General features: G+C 44.2%; 1 protein-coding gene across 1 annotated transcript; it reads left to right on the top strand.

Annotated features, from left to right (window-relative positions):
• The first annotated feature begins 4,629 nt into the window (after window positions 1-4,629).
• On the top strand, window positions 4,630-12,067 carry LOC147004304 (small ribosomal subunit protein eS8-like). The gene is made up of 2 exons (XM_085838447.1): window positions 4,630-4,807; window positions 11,551-12,067. The coding sequence occupies exons 1-2, from the start codon at window positions 4,631-4,633 to the stop codon at window positions 12,019-12,021; spliced, it is 648 nt and encodes a 215-aa protein (XP_085694573.1). The 5' UTR covers window position 4,630; the 3' UTR covers window positions 12,022-12,067.
• Window positions 12,068-17,094: the final 5,027 nt, after the last annotated feature.

Below are 17,094 nucleotides of genomic sequence, written 5' to 3'. Positions count from 1 at the left end.
ATCCTTAGTTTAAGTTAGCTCTCCCCAATACTCCATCTTCTCTCCCATCTCTGTTTAGACCCTGCCAGCCCTAGTAATCTATTACTCTGGGGAACTTTTAAAAATTTTTTAAAAAATTACTTTTATGTGTGTGTGTATGTGTGTGTGTGTGTGTGCAAGAAAGTGTACTATGTGTATACAATGCATTCAGAGATCAGAAGAGGGTGTCAGATCTCCTGAAGTTGTGAGCCACTTGATGTGACTGCTGGGAACCAAACCTAGGTCCTCTGCAAGAGAAGCAAACTCTCTTCATCACAGAGAGGTTTCTCCAGCTTCTTTCCCCCACCAATTTTCATACCACCAATCCTTAAAGCCTCTGCTCCCCCCAAAATACTCACACCACAGGCGCACACACGCACACTTGACTCCCACCTCACACACATATTACACTCCCACCTTGTACACACACACACACACACACACACACTGATTCTTTTTTCACTTCCAGATTTCTTCCAAAATTCCAGTTTAAGCAAACAACTATAAAAACCTGAAGCTCTATGTTCCATATAAGAGGGAGCACACAGTGCTCATCTTACTGGGTTACATTGCTTAATATAATTATTTCCAGGTCCATCCATTTCCCCAAAAGTGTCATAATTTCATTTCCTTTACAGATGAATAAAATTCCCTTGTGTGTTGTGCATCTCACTAGTTTCTCTCCTGATGGGAATCTGGGTGACCCCATTCCCTAGCTGTTGTGAGTAGGGCAACAATGAACATAGACCAGCAGGTTTCTCTGCAATGAAATCTGGAGCTCTTTGGGCATATGTAGGGTGAATCACATGGAAGCTCTAGTTCTAGTTTTTTTTAAAGTGATTGTACCAGTTTATATAATAGTATATAAGTGAGCAAGGCCTGGGGGGCACATTGTTAGCCCCAGCACTCAAGAAGTAGAAGCAGGTCTTTGTGAGTTTGTTGGCCATCCAGAGCTACATAAAAAGAGGCTCTCTCTCAATACCACACACACTCATACATATACACACAGGCACACACACAGGCACACACACAGACACACACTCATGCATATACACCCTCAGATACCCAGACACACACAGACAGACAGACAGACAGACAGACAGACACACACACACCAGTGAATGTACAAGGTTCTCCTTCACCATGTTTATGCCAATGTTCGCTGTCTGTCATTTACAGTCTTAATAATAGTCATTATGTCTGGAATAAAATGGAATCATAGAGTAGTTTTAATCTGCACTAATGTCACTCTAGCCCTCTGTGTTTGTTCTAAGAGCAAAGTGGCAGGTGAGGCCAGTGGTTATCTCTGGACTCTCAAGAACACCTAGACTGATGCCCTGTTTGTTGTTGTTGCTATTGTTTGTTTTGAGACAGTATCTCTCGTCGCCCAAACTTGCCTAGGATTCTCACTGTAGCTGAGTCTGGCCTTGACCTCCTGACCATCTCTCCACTTACCCTCCCAAGGGATGGGGTATAGGCTCCTCTCTCTTAAAACTGCATGGAATGAGATGCTCAGGCAACACTTAAGGAATTTCACCTAGTGAGAGTGTTTCAAGCTCTTATTTTAATGATCAGCTGGTTCTGTATCTATCACCCAGGGACCATTTCCAAATGTGCTCTGGCTCGGCATTGATGGTAATAAGCACAAGGTATCCAGCTCTTTTTGGAACTAGCCACCTGACCTGTCATCCCATCCTTCCACTACCCCCACCCCCAACCCCGCCACTCACCCTCTAAACACCCTGACTTTGAGGTCCCATTGTTTTCTAACTATGTACCAGCAATCATTTTGTATGCCAACAGCACAGCAGGAGGATGGTGAGTTCAAAGACAGCATGGGCTACATTACTAGATGCTTTCAGAGATGGAGGGAGATGAGAGAGAGATTGGAGTGGGGATGTGGGTGGGGAGGAGCTGAGGGAAGAAGGGAGAGAGAGAGAAAGCGTGCACATAGGAGTATTTAGAGTTCGAGAGCTGTGGTTCAGAACCTAGGACCTCATTTTATTCTCCAAGTGAAACTGTCCAACAGAAAGAAGTTTCCACAGAGGTTCCTGCACTAGGCCCTCAAAGGCCATCCAGCAGGTACACACTGACCAACCATTGCTACCAGCTACGGAAGCAGTGGTGGAAGGAAACAACACATTGAGAAGGTAATGGAAAACTTTCTTTCCAATATTATTTTCTTAGAAAAGTGTGGTTTTGAGCTTTGGTTCAAACTTAGCTGCTCCCCACCCCCACCCCGCCGCCCCTTGTTTTCATAGATCATCTTAAAAGGATAGAAACATAGGGAGAGCTGGGCAGGGTGGTGCACGCCTTTAATCCCAGCACTAGGGAGGCAGAGGCAGGCGGATTTCTGAGTTTGAGGCCAGCCTGATCTACAAAGTAAGTTCCAGGACAGCCAGGGCTATACAGAGAAACCCTGTCTCAAACCCCCCCTCCCCCCAAAAAAGAAAAAAAAAAACATAGGGAGAAATGTATGGCTGCTCTGTCTTTGACAACTGACCGGAAGCTGCAGAATGGAGGGGTAGGCATTTTGCCCTGCACAGTCCTGCTGATTCAGGCCAGCAGGCCTGTACCTGCCCAGCCCTGGTGAATTCTGGGAACATAACAACCCAAGAAGTCACTGGGGCTCTACACGTGTAGCTATAAGTCAATATGTCTCTATCAACTTAGCCTCCAAATGCAGAGACCAACAATGCTAAGAGAAAGCAATTTGCTTGGCATTTGGGGATGAGGGGTCATGACTGGACACCTTACTCCCTTACAGTGGTCATCTCTGGGAGAATCTGATCAACTCTATCAATGCCAGTGACACAGAAGGAAAGGTTAGCACCCTTATATAAAAGCAGAAATACACACCCCCTAAAAAAAATGTCAAAAGAAAAATCTTGGCTTCTACCCCCAGTGACTGCTGGTTCAAATTATTGTGGCAGCTGGGCCATGGCTGCCTGAAGAATTCTAACAGCTGGCTTGACAGATCCTCCAGACAGAAAGACTGCAAACAAAGGGCATGTGTAATTTACAAGAAAGACACTACATTTTTGACCAGAGGATGTGGCTAACACTGAGGCAGAATGAATAGTGACAAGAATAAACCTCAGACATAATGGAGGGTGCCCGTTAGGAGAGCATGATGAGGACTTTGAAAGAAATGTGGTTAGATCCTGAGAAATGAAGCTGTGAAGCTGAGAAATGGCTCAGTTGGTAAAGTGCCCACCTCATGAGCTTGACCGCCTGAGGGTAGATGCCTAGCTCACACACGTGCACACACAGTCACACATTCATGTATGTGTGTGCACACAACACACACACACACACACATAATGGTGGCACACAGCTAAAACCCCAACACATCTGAGGACAGACAGGTTAGCCAATTGATGAGGACAAGACGTTGTCTCAAAATATGTGACAGGAAGTGCTGGGCGTTGGTGGTGCTTGCTTTTAACCCCTGCACTCAGGAGACAGAGGCAGACAGATCTGTGAGTTTAAGGCTCAGTCTGCTCTATAGGCTAGCTTTAGTCTGAAATTCAGACTGGCCAGGGATTACACAGAGAGACTGTCTCAAAATAACTACTGCTACTGCTGCTGCTGCTACTACTACTACTAATAATAATAATAATTGGTAGAGAGTGACAGAGGAGAAGACCAGATGTCAACCTTTGGCCTCTACATCTAGAAACAGGTTAAACATGAAGAGAATCGCATGTGTAGAGAGGATCGGCCAGATGGACACTTAATCTCATAATAATGTTTCCAGAACACAAATATACAAATACAAATAAAGACTAAAGAAAGAAAAAAATTGGTTTAAATCCAGGTGGGTTTAATGTAAAGACACAATGCAAAGAAGTGTCCTATGAATCTCTTCCCTCTGTCTCCTGTGTGTGTGTGTGTGTGTGTATTACTAGGGATTGAATTTAGGGCCTCCTGCACTTTAGCCAAATGCTCTACCACTGAGCTGTATCCCTAGAACTTTTTAAAACGTGTTTATTTTGATCCTAGGCTGTCCTTAAACTTACAGTTAGCTTCCTATATAGCTAGTATTAGAGGTTTCTATCACAAATCTTGGCAAAATCTCGACTTGAATGGTAACTAAACCATTGGCCAGAAAAAGAACTTAATAAAGAAAGCGAGTAGGAACATCAATAAGTAGACTATTAGGGGGTGGGCATGGTAGCACACGCCTTTAATCCCAGCATTAGGGAGGCAGAGACAGGAGGATCTTTCTGAGCTCAAGGCTAGCCTGATCTACATAGCAAGTTTAAAGACAGCCTTGGGTATGTAGAGAGCTCTGGACTCTAAAAAACAAACAAACAAACAAACAAACAAGAGACTATCTATTAGCAGTGCTGGAGGCTCTTGGGAGATAGGAAATCATTTTTATAGGTTGTTGGGGGAGGGGTGAATTATGATCTGAAAATCTTTATCTGGCTCAAATCCCATTATTTATGGGCAAAAGGAAGGCATTTGGGGGTCAAAGCTACACTACCCATGTAGCCTATTTGAGGAGTTTGTCAAAAAATTACTCAATAAAATACTCTCAAAAATCTCATCCATGTGAGTGACACAAAGAATGTAAGAAAACGCTCTTTCCAGCCAGCGCCGAGCGATGGGCATCTCTCCGGACAATTGGCACAAGCGCCGCAAGACCAGGGGTAAGCGAAAACCCTACCACAAAAAGCAGAAGTATGAGCTGGGACGGCCCGCTGCCAACACGAAGATTGGCCCTCGCCGCATACACACAGTCCGAGTTCGAGGAGGCAATGAGAAGTACCGCGCAGAGTCTGTACAGGTAAGACTGAGGACCACAGAGGCAGACAGCTTCTGGGACAGGCGGGAGCCACAGAGCCGCTGAGGCAGCACCCTTTTGGGGCCACAGACATCCGGCACCCTCCTAGCTGGAAGACAGTGACCTGCCCTGCAGGGAGCGCCATCTTGGCTCCGGGACTCCGCTGAACTTAGTCTGTACAGGTTAGAGTGAGGACCACAGAGGCAGACAGCTTCTGGGACAGGCGGGAGCCACAGAGCCGCTGAGGCAGCACCCTTTTGGGGCCGCAGACATCCGACACCCTCCCAGCTGGAGGACAGTGACCTGCCCTGCAGGGAGCGCCATCTTGGCTCCGGGACTCCACCGAACTTAGTCTGTACAGGTCAGAGTGAGGACCACAGAGGCAGACAGCTTCTGGGACAGGCGGGAGCCACAGAGCCGCTGAGGCAGCACCCTTTTGGGGCCACAGACATCCGGCACCCTCCCAGCCGGAGGACAGTGACCTGCCCTGCAGGGAGCGCCATCTTGGCTCCGGGACTCCGCCGAACTTAGTCTGTACAGGTAAGACTGAGGACCACAGAGGCAGACAGCTTCTGGGACAGGCGGGAGCCACAGAGCAGCTGAGGCAGCACCCTTTTGGGGCCACAGACATCCGGCACCCTCCTAGCTGGAAGACAGTGGTCTGCCCTGCACAGGAGCCCTCTGCCTCAGGAGCAGGGAGCACATCTTGGATCCAGGACTCCACTGAACTTAGGAACTTAGTCTGCACAGCTGAGAGTGTGCACCACAGAAGCCTACAGCTTCTGTGACCTGCCAAAGCAACACAGCATCTGGGAAAGGTCCTGTTTTCCGCCTTCTTCTTCGGCCAGGAGGAGGTCCAAACGCCAGATATCTGTACAACTTCCCTTTAAGAGGAAAGCTTGTCAGCAGGGAGTGCTCTAACCACTGAAACTCAGAGGAGAGAGACTGTCTCCCAGGTCTGCTGACAGAGGATACTCAGAATCACCAGAAGAACAACCTCTGAACAGAGACAACTATAACAACTCCAGAGATTACCAGATGGCGAGAGGTAAAGGTAAGAATCTTACTAACAGAAACCAAGACCACTCACCATCATCAGGACCCAGCACTCCCACTTCACCCAGTCCAGGGCACCCCAACACACCTGAAAAACTAGACCTGGATTTAAAAGCATATCTCATGATGATGGTAGAGGACATCAAGAAGGACTTTAAAGAACTACAGGAGAACATGGCTAAAGAGTTACAAGTCCTTAAAGAAAAACAGGAAAACACAACCAAACTGGTAGAAGTCCTTAAAGGGAAACAGGAAAACACATCCAATCAGATGATGGAAATGAACAAAACCATACTAGACCTAAAAAGGGAAGTAGACACAATAAAGAAAACCCAAAATGAGGCAACACTGGAGATAGAAACCCTAGGAAAGAAATCTGGAACCATAGATACGAGCATCAGCAACAGAATACAAGAGATGGAAGAGAGAATCTCAGGTGCAGAAGATTCCATACAGAACATCGGCACAACAATCAAGGAAAATGGAAAATGCAAAAAGATCCTAACTCAAAACATCCAGGAAATACAGGACACAATGAGAAGACCAAACCTACGGATAATAGGAGTGGATGAGAATGAAGATTTTCAACTCAAAGGACCAGCAAACATCTTCAACAAAATTATAGAAGAAAACTTCCCAAATCTAAAGAAAGAGATGCCCATGAACATACAAGAAGCCTACAGAACTCCAAATAGGCTGGACCAGAAAAGAAATACCTCCCGACACATAATAATCAGAACAACAAATGCACTAAATAAAGATAGAATACTAAAAGCAGTAAGAGAAAAAGGCCAAGTAACATATAAAGGCAAGCCTATCAGAATTACACCAGATTTTTCACCAGAGACTATGAAAGCCAGAAGATCCTGGACAGATGTTATACAGACACTAAAAGAACACAAATTCCAGCCCAGGCTACTATACCCAGCCAAACTCTCAATTAACATAGATGGAGAAACCAAAGTATTCCACGACAAAACCAAATTCACACATTATCTCTCCACGAATCCAGCCCTTCAAAGGATAATAACAGAAAAAAACCAATACAAGGACAGGAACCACGCCCTAGAAACAACAAGAAGGTAATCCCTCAACAAACCTAAAAGAAGACAGCCACAAGAACAGAATGCCAACTTTAACAACAAAAATAACAGGAAACAACAATTACTTTTCCTTAATATCTCTTAATATCAATGGACTCAACTCCCCGATAAAAAGACATAGACTAACAAACTGGCTACACAAACAAGACCCAACATTTTGCTGCTTACAAGAAACTCATCTCAGAGAAAAAGATAGACACTACCTCAGAATGAAAGGCTGGAAAACAATTTTCCAAGCAAATGGCATGAAGAAACAAGCTGGAGTAGCCATTCTAATATCAGATAAGATTGACTTCCAACCCAAAGTCATCAAAAAAGACAGGGAGGGGCACTTCATACTCATCAAAGGTAAAATCCTCCAAGAGGAACTATCAATCCTGAATATCTATGCTCCAAATACAAAGGCAGCCTCATTCATTAAAGAAACTTTAGTAAATCTCAAAGCACACATTGCACCTCATACAATAATAGTGGGAGACTTCAACACACCACTTTCACCAATGGACAGATCATGGAAACAGAAACTAAACAGGGACACTGTGAAACTAACAGAAGTTATGGATCAAATGGATCTGGCAGATATCTACAGAACATTTTACCCTAAAACAAAAGGATACACCTTCTTCTCAGCACCTCATGGTACCTTCTCCAAAATTGACCACGTAATTGGGCACAAAACAGGACTCAACAGATACAAAAACATTGAAATTGTCCCATGCATCCTATCAGATCACCATGGACTAAGACTGATCATCAATAACAAAATAAATAATAGAAAGCCAACATTCACGTGGAAACTGAACAACACTCTTCCTTGGTCAAGGAAGGAATAAAGAAATCAAGGACTTTTTAGAGTTCAATGAAAATGAAGCCACAACATACCCAAACTTATGGGACGCAATGAAAGCATTTCTAAGAGGAAAACTCATAGCTCTGAGTGCCTCCAAAAAGAAACTAGAAAGAGCACACATTAGCAGCTTGACAACACACCTAAAAGCACTAGAACAAAAGGAAGCAAATTCACCCAAGAGGAGTAGACAGCAGGAAATAATCAAACTCAGGGGCGAAATCAATCAAGTGGAAACAAGAAGAACTATTCAAAGAATCAACCAATCAAGGAGCTGGTTCTTTGAGAAAATCAACAAGATAGATAAACCCTTAGCCAGACTAACTAGAGGGCACAGGGAAAGTATTCTAATTAACAAAATCAGAAATGAAAAAGGAGACATAACAACAGATCCTGAAGACATCCAAAACACCATCAGATCCTTCTACCAAAGGCTATACTCAACAAAACTGGAGAACCTGGATGAAATGGAGAAGTTCCTGAACAGATACCAGGTACCAAAGTTGAACCAAGATCAGGTTAATGATCTAAACAACCCTATATCCCCCAAAGAAATAGAGGCAGTCATTGATAGTCTCCCAACCAAAAAAAGCCCGGGACCAGATGGGTTTAGTGCAGAGTTCTATCAGACCTTCAAAGAAGATCTAATCCCAGTTCTTCACAAACTATTCCACAAGATAGAAACAGAAGGTACTCTACCCAACTCATTCTATGAAGCCACAATTACTCTGATACCTAAACCACAAAAAGACCCAACAAAGATAGAAAACTTCAGACCAATATCCCTTATGAATATTGATGCAAAAATCCTCAATAAAGTTCTTGCTAACCGAATCCAAGAACACATCAAAACAATCATCCATCCTGACCAAGTAGGTTTCATCCCAGGGATGCAGGGATGGTTCAATATACGGAAATCCATCAACGTAATCCAGTATATAAACAAACTCAAAGACAAAAACCACATGGTCATCTCGTTAGATGCGGAAAAAGCATTTGACAAGATCCAACACCCATTCATGATAAAAGTCTTGGAAACATCAGGAATTCAAGGCCCATACCTAAACATGATAAAAGCAATCTACAGCAAACCAGTAGCCAACATCAAAGTAAATGGTGAGAAGCTTGAAGCAATCCCTCTAAAATCAGGGACTAGACAAGGCTGTCCACTTTCTCCATACCTATTCAACATTGTACTTGAAGTCCTAGCCAGAGCAATTCGACAACAAAAGGAGATCAAAGGGATACAAATTGGAAAAGATGAAGTCAAAATATCACTTTTTGCAGATGATATGATAGTATATATAAGTGACCCTAAAAATTCCACCAGAGAACTCCTAAGCCTGATAAACAGCTTCGGTGAAGTAGCTGGATATAAAATTAACTCAAACAAATCAATGGCCTTTCTCTACACAAAGAATAAACAGGCTGAGAAAGAAATTAGGGAAACAACACCCTTCTCAATAGTCACAAATAATATAAAATATCTTGGCGTGACTCTAACTAAGGAAGTGAAAGATCTGTATAATAAGAACTTCAAGTCTCTGAAGAAAGAAATTATAGAAGATCTCAGAAGATGGAAAGATCTTCCATGCTCATGGATTGGCAGGATCAACATTTTAAAAATGGCTATCTTGCCAAAAGCAATCTACAGATTCAATGCAATCCCCATCAAAATTCCAAATCAATTCTTCAACGAATTAGAAAGTGCAATCTGCAAATTCATCTGGAATAACAAAAAACCTAGGATAGCAAAAACTCTTCTCAAGGATAAAAGAACCTCTGGTGGAATCACCATGCCAGACCTAAAGCTTTACTACAGAGCAATTGTGATAAAAACTGCATGGTACTGGTATAGTGACAGACAAATAGACCAATGGAATAGAATTGAAGACCCAGAAATGAACCCACACACCTACGGTCACTTGATCTTCAACAAGGGAGCTAAAAACATCCAGTGGAAGAAAGACAGCATTTTCAACAAATGGTGCTGGCACAACTGGTTGTTATCATGTAGAAGAATGCGAATCGATCCATTCCTATCTCCTTGTACTAAGGTCAAGTCTAAGTGGATCAAGGAACTTCACATAAAACCAGAGACACTGAAACTTATAGAGGAGAAAGTGGGGAAAAGCCTTGAAGATATGGGCACAGGGGAAAAATTCTTGAATAGAACAGCAATGGCTTGTGCTGTAAGATCGAGAATTGACAAGTGGGACCTCATGAAACTACAAAGCTTCTGCAAGGCAAAAGACACCATCAATAAGACAAAAAAACCACCAACAGATTGGGAAAGGATCTTTACCTATCCTAAATCAGATAAGGGTCTAATATCCAATATATATAAGGAACTCAAAAAGGTGGACTCCAGAAAGTCAAATAACCCCATTAAAAAATGGGGCTCAGAATTGAACAAAGAATTCTCACCTGAAGAATACAAAATGGCAGAGAAGCACCTGAAAAAATGTTCAACATCCTTAATCATCAGGGAAATGCAAATCAAAACAATCCTGAGATTCCACCTCACACCAGTCAGAATGGCTAAGATCAAAAATTCAGGTGACAGCAGATGCTGGCGGGGATGTGGAGAAAGAGGAACACTCCTCCATTGTTGGTGGGATTGCAAGCTTGTACAACCACTCTGGAAATCAGTCTGGCGGTTCCTCAGAAAATTGGACATAGTACTACCGGAGGATCCAGCAATACCTCTTCTGGGTATATATCCAGAAGATGTCCCAACCGGTAAGAAGGACACATGCTCCACTATGTTCATAGCAGCCCTATTTATAATAGCCAGAAGCTGGAAAGAACCCAGATGTCCCTCAACAGAGGAATGGATACAGAAATTATGGTACATTTACACAATGGAGTACTACTCAGCTATTAAAAAGAATGAATTTATGAAATTCCTAGCCAAATGGATGGACCTGGAGGGCATCATCTTGAGTGAGGTAACACAATCACAAAGGAACTCACACAATATGTATTCACTGATAAGTGGATATTAGCCCAAAACTTAGGATACCCAAGATATAAGATACAATTTGCTAAACGCATGAAACTCAAGAAGAATGAAGACCAAAATGTGGACACTGTGCCCCTTCTTAGAATTGGGAACAAAACACCCAGGGAAGGAGTTACAGAGACAAAGTTCGGAGCTGTGATGAAAGGATGGACCATCTAGAGACTGCCGTATCCAGGGATCCATCCCATAATCAGCTTCTAAACGCTGACACCATTGCATACACTAGCAAGATTTTGCTGAAAGGACCCAAAGATAGCTGTCTCTTGTGAGACTATGCAGGGGCCTAGCAAACACAGGAGTGGATGCTCACAGTCAGATCTTTGGATGTATCACAGGGCTCCCAATGGAGAAGCTAGAGAAAGTACCCAAGGAGCTAAAGGGATCTGCAACCCTATAGTTGGAACAACATGATGAACTAACCAGTACCCCGGAGCTCTTGTCTCTAGCTGCATATGTATCGAAAGATGGCCTAGTCGGCCATCACTGGAAAGAGAGGCCCATTGGACTTGCAAACTTTATATGCCCCAATATAGGGGAATGCCAGGGCCAAAAGAATGGGAATGGGAGGGTAGGGAAGTGGGGGGCGGTATGGGGGACTTTTGGGATAGCATTGGAAATGTAATTGAGGAAAATATGTAATAAAAAAAAAACAGTGAAAAAAAAAAAGAAAAAAAATAAATAAGAAAGAAAAGAAAAAAAAAAGAAGAAGAAGAAGTACCGCGCCCTGAGATTGGATGTGGGGAACTTTTCCTGGGGCTCTGAGTGTTGTACTCGCAAAACAAGGATCATTGATGTTGTCTACAATGCATCCAACAACGAGCTTGTCCGCACCAAGACCCTGGTGAAGAACTGCATCGTGCTTATTGACAGCACGCCGTACCGACAGTGGTACGAGTCCCACTATGCACTGCCCCTGGGCCGCAAGAAAGGGGCCAAGCTGACTCCTGAGGAGGAAGAGATTTTAAACAAAAAACGATCAAAGAAAATTCAAAAGAAATTCGACGAAAGGAAAAAGAATGCCAAAATCAGCAGTCTCCTGGAGGAGCAGTTCCAGCAGGGCAAGCTTCTAGCCTGTATTGCCTCAAGACCAGGCCAGTGTGGCAGAGCAGACGGCTATGTGCTCGAAGGCAAGGAGCTGGAGTTCTATCTTCGGAAGATCAAAGCCCGGAAAGGCAAATGAGCCTCATGCATAGTGTAATAAAGGTGTCTGCTGTTCTATATGAAAAAAAAAAAAAAAAAGAATGTAAGAAAACAATGGCTTGTAATTCAGTTTCAAACAAAAAAAGGGGGAACAACAGTAGGCCACAGACAGACTTCATAACTGTCAATGTAGCTGTTAGGTTCCGTAAAATCATAAGAATTTTTGATCATTAGAATTAAGAGATCCTGCGGGGCATGGTGGCGCACGCCTTTAATCCCAGCACTCGGGAGGCAGAGGCAGGCAGATTTCTGAGTTCGAGGCCAGCCTGGTCTACAGAGTGAGTTCCAGGACAGCGAGGGCTATACAGAGAAACCCTGTCTAGGAAAAAAAAAGAAGAAGAAGAAGAAGAAGAAGAAGAAGAAGAAGAAGAAGAAGAAGAAGAAGAAGAAGAAGAAGAAGAAGAAGAAGAAGAAGAAGAAGAAGAAGAAGAAGAAGAAGAAGAAGAAGAATTAAGAGGTCCTGAATTTGAGGTGCAGATAGGGAAGATCAGGAATGATGTAAATATAATACTCATATATGAAATTCTTTAAAAAAAACATTAGGTTTAATCAGATGAGTCTCACTAGACGGGAAATTTTTGATAGCTTTGGCTAAGGTTTTATTTTATTTTATTTTGTTTTTTCAAGACAGGGTTTCTCTGTATAGCTCTGGCTGTCCTGGAACTCACTCTGTAGACCATGCTGGCCTTGAACTCAGAAATCTGCCTGCCTCTGTCTCCTGAGTGCTGGGATTAAAGGCGTGCACCACCACGCCCGGCTTGTGGTTAAGATTTTAAACTGTCACAAACCCTATTACAAAGGGAAAAATAAAAACAGAGAGTGTTATGAAATATAAATGGGGCGAGGGGGTACCCAGTGGGCCCGTGGGACCATGCCGAGGTCTACCCTTCCCCCAGGCGTAAAGGCAGATGTAGACGGACAGACAGACAGGAGCAGAGCCATGAGGACAGAGAAATGGGGGAAGGGGTGGAGGAATGTACAGAGAAGGACAGAAAGTGGGAGAGAGAGATTGGCCGGAATCACACGGGGACAGAGAGAGAGCTGGAGTTGGGGGTAATTCTTGTATAAGCAATCCACACCTGAAGCACCTGGCGGCGGCGGCAGGTGAAGGCAGTTGGCGATGATGTAAACGTCTCTCGGTCCCTGGGTGGGGCCTAGTGGAATAGCCTGAAAGCTAACAGAGAGCAGATGTGGGCCCAAGCCTGGTTAAGATTGGGAGAAAGGGCCCCAGCACCTCTCCACAATACACAAGCTCCTTCAACAGCGCCTCACAGAGGGCTGTCGGAAAAGTGGCAGTGGTGTGTGTTCCAGCTCCCTTCTCATCCTTGTCTTCAATTTCCACACCTAATCTTCTCAGTCTTTACCTTAGACTCATTAACCATAGAGTCGCAGAGCCAGAAGAAGGTTGAGCCATGAAAGGAAATGAAAATCTTTGCTCTTTCTTACCAGCAAACCTCTGAGAACACATATGGAAGAGCAAGGGCTTGAGGAAGGACAGGACAGAAGGACGTAAATACGGTTATGCTTAAAGTTTCAGTGCTGTGTTCTTTCCAGATACTTGGGATGTGGTTGCTATCGTGGGCAGCTGGGGTGGCTCTAGGTTTTTTTGTTTGTTTGTTTGTTTGTTTGTTTTTTGGTTTTTCGAGACAGGGTTTCTCTGTGTAGCCCTGGCTGTCCTGGAACTCACTTTGTAGACCAGGCTGGCCTCGAACTCAGAAATCCGCCTGCCTCTGCCTCCCGAGTGCTGGGATTAAAGGCGTGCGCCACCACACCCGGCTCTGGCTCTAGGTTTTATCTGTTTGTGTGTTGGTTTCTCCGTTTGCTCACTAACGTCTGTCTCTAAGAAGGACTGCGATAAGTGACACAAAGCGGCCAGGATTTTCTGGGTAGAATGTTAAGGAAGAACTACAAAGGCCTAAGAACAGACTTCAGAGAGGATATGGCAGATGCCATGCATTAACCTGAAATCCACGACCCTCAGTAAAGACTAGCAACTTACTTATATCATGAAACCATTGAGAGGTACTCTTCCTCACAGAGCTGCAGAATCCTTGCAAGCTCTCAGAGGCTAAGGATGCAAACGGGAGGCACTGAAGTCGGCACCCAATTCCTGTAAGGATGGAAGGGAGTGAAGCTCACCGGCGACGCAGCACTGAGTTATTACAGGCATACTACTTGGGCCAGCAAGGAGGCACACGCCCTTAATCCCAGCATTTAGGGAGGCTAAGGCAAGAGATCACAGACTCAAAAAAAAAAAAAAAAAAAAAAAGAGATCACAGACTCAGGGCCAGCCTGCGTTACGCAGTCATCCTGTCCTCAAAATATAAACAAACAAACAAACGAATATGACGATCATCGACTGTAACCTCCCCTCCCCAGCCTGAAACCTGTTTGCTCAGGTTTCAGTGTTAGAGAGCATGGGGCGGAGCTTGCCGCCATATTGTCCTGCCACTCCCACTGCCGCTGCCTGCCAACTAGCTGTTCTGGAGCTATCACGTGGTCACCCGCAACCTTACTCCAAGATGATTTGGCGGGAATCGGGCCCCTCTCCCTGCTTCATAACTGAGTGTCGAAAATAGTAAAATGGAACCTGGAACAGAGCCTTGTCTTGGTTCGGTCTTTCTCTCCCGCCGCCTAGTCCCCCCACCCCCCCTTCTCTTCCAGGTTTCCAAGATGCCTTTCCAGACTAGAACCCAGACATGTGAGCCGCTGGCCGGACACAACAATCGACAAAAGTGCCAAATTTGACTCTGTGTTGGTGTCTAACTAACTAGTTAGTCAAAAGATCCAGAATTAATTGGAGGCAATGGTACATGAATTGTCTTGGCGTTTGGGAGGATGAAACAAGAGGGTTGACCGGTCAAGGCTTAAAAAGTTAAGAATCAAAGCAATGGGCAGTCCCACGAGGTTTAATTTGATTATGAAACCACCACATTATAAGTGAGGCGAAAGCCGGGCGTGGTGGCGCACGCCTTTAATCCCAGCACTCGGGAGGCAGAGGCAGGCGGATTTCTGAGTTCGAGGCCAGCCTGGTCTACAGAGTGAGTTCCAGGACAGCCAAGGCAACACAGAGAAACCCTGTCTCGAAAAACCAAAAAAAAAAAAAAAAAAAAAAAGTGAGGCGAAAAGAGGCTTCACGTGAGCCCCTAAGCACAAATCCTGCCTTAACTCCCCACACTTCCCAAGGCTCATTCATTTCAGAGACTCTGAGCCTCCTCCAAAGGACGGAAAGCATACTGCATTAAGATGTGTAGGCCCAACCAGCGTGGTGGTGCATGCCTTTAATCCCAGCACTCGGGAGGCAGAGGCATTCGGATCTCAAGTTCAAGGCCAGCCTGGAAACAGCCAGAGCTACACAAAGGAAAAAAAAAAAAAAAAAAAAAAAAGACACTATAGTACCATAGTAGTACCATGGAACAGGAGTGGTTGTTGGCCTCTTTCTCATCTTCTCCAAGTAGAAGGTTATGTATGCTTTTAAATGTACAGTTAAGGGAAGAAATCCCCTGAACCTTTGATTGTGAAATGGGAGACTGGAATACTACGATGAACTACCTGGTCTGAGGTTGAGCAGATCATAAAAGCTTCGTTCTAACCATCTCCACATGACCCCCTGGGCATGCCCAACTCACCCTGCTGTGTGTGCATACACAGAATACATCCACCCTTTTGCATGGTTTTCTCATTGACTTCCTACCCTCTGCTGTGACAGCTATCATGACCAGAAACGTAAGTTAAGCCTTGAGAACAATACTGTGCAGTTCAAGTACAGCGGGGGCTGTGTATCTAAGTTTGTCTTTTGCTACACTTTTAAATGTTAAAAAAAAAATAGAAGAAACTAATTACTAACAGCTCGTTTTATTTAATATAACATAATCAAATAGTACTATTTTGATATTTAATCAATATGTATAAAATGTATCAATGTAGTTATTTTTATATTTGCCTTCAAACTATGGTGAGTATTTTATACTCAAAGAACATCTCAGTATGGACGTTACATATTCCACAAGCTTGGTACCAGGTGTGACTGGCCGCATTACAGCCCCCATGCTATTGCCAAAAGCAGTGTTGTCTCCTTCTGTGAAGACCCTCAAGAGATTCACATGCAATTAAAAATTTCTGAAAGTCTCTGGGCTCAGGGCTCCTCCTGTGGCACCTCTAACACTCTTGCTTGGTTTATGCTGCTAAGATTTTTTTTTTTTTTGTATAGTAGTTCTGCTGCTGCAGAGGTGGCACATTTTCTCATCTCTGCTCCTCCTGTGGCACCTCTAACACTCTTGCTTGGTTTATGCTGCTGAGATTTTTTTTTTTTTTTGTATAGTAGTTCTGCTGCTGCAGAGGTGGCACATTTTCTCATCTCTTTGATTTGCGGAAGTGGTTTTTGCCTAGTCAACAAGACAGTGTTGGTTGTAGTTTGTTCCCATTTGGTGGGTACAATTGTACCCTTCTCCATCTTGCCTGGGAAATTTATCTCCTCTGTCCTGCTCCAGGTTTTAGGCCACATCTCTCTTCCTCTCTATTTCCCAGAACCCGATGCCAGCCCATCAAGACAGCAAACTTAACAGGACTGGGTGCCAGCATCTAGGTCATGGGTTTTTTTTGGGGGGGGGAGGGGCTCTGGGGGGGGGTCGAGACAGGGCTTCTCTGTGTAGCCCTGGCTATCCTAGAACTCACTCTGTAGACCAGGCTGGCCTCGAACTCAGAAATCTGCCTGCCTCTGCCTCCCAAGTGCTGGGATTAATGGCATGGGCCACCATTGCTTGGTTTAGGTCATGTTTTAGATGCTCCAGGGTATAAGGGCTAGAAGCAAGAGGCATGTGTCTGAAAATGCCCAAGCCTATGAGCTCACTGAAGCATAGATTGTCTGGTGAAGTCCAGGGTTTGAGTTCTCGCCTTCAGTGAAGAAGTACCTTGGGATTCCTACCGTTAAGAAGGAGGTGTATTATTCGATAAGATTTCAGATTTTGGAGGCAACGTAGACTACATTTAAATGTGGTATCCAAAGATGTGGTTGAAGGGGCATGCAGACACCAACCACAGGTCAACATGGAAA

This window comes from Mus caroli, unplaced genomic scaffold (assembly GCF_978045245.1).
Source record: "Mus caroli unplaced genomic scaffold, Mus_caroli_1 scaffold_6, whole genome shotgun sequence".
Classification (NCBI taxonomy): Eukaryota; Metazoa; Chordata; class Mammalia; order Rodentia; family Muridae; genus Mus; species Mus caroli.
Note: the sequence above shows the minus strand (reverse complement) of the source record. Positions and strands in the feature narration are given on the sequence as shown.

Coding starts and splice junctions, on each gene's coding strand:
- LOC147004304 (XM_085838447.1), top strand. CDS start 4,631: ATGGGCATCTCTCCGGACAATTGGCACAAGCGCCGCAAGACCAGGGGT. Junction 4,808..11,550: donor AGAAGTACCGCGCAGAGTCT/GTACAGGTAAGA, acceptor AAAAAGAAGAAG/AAGAAGTACCGCGCCCTGAG.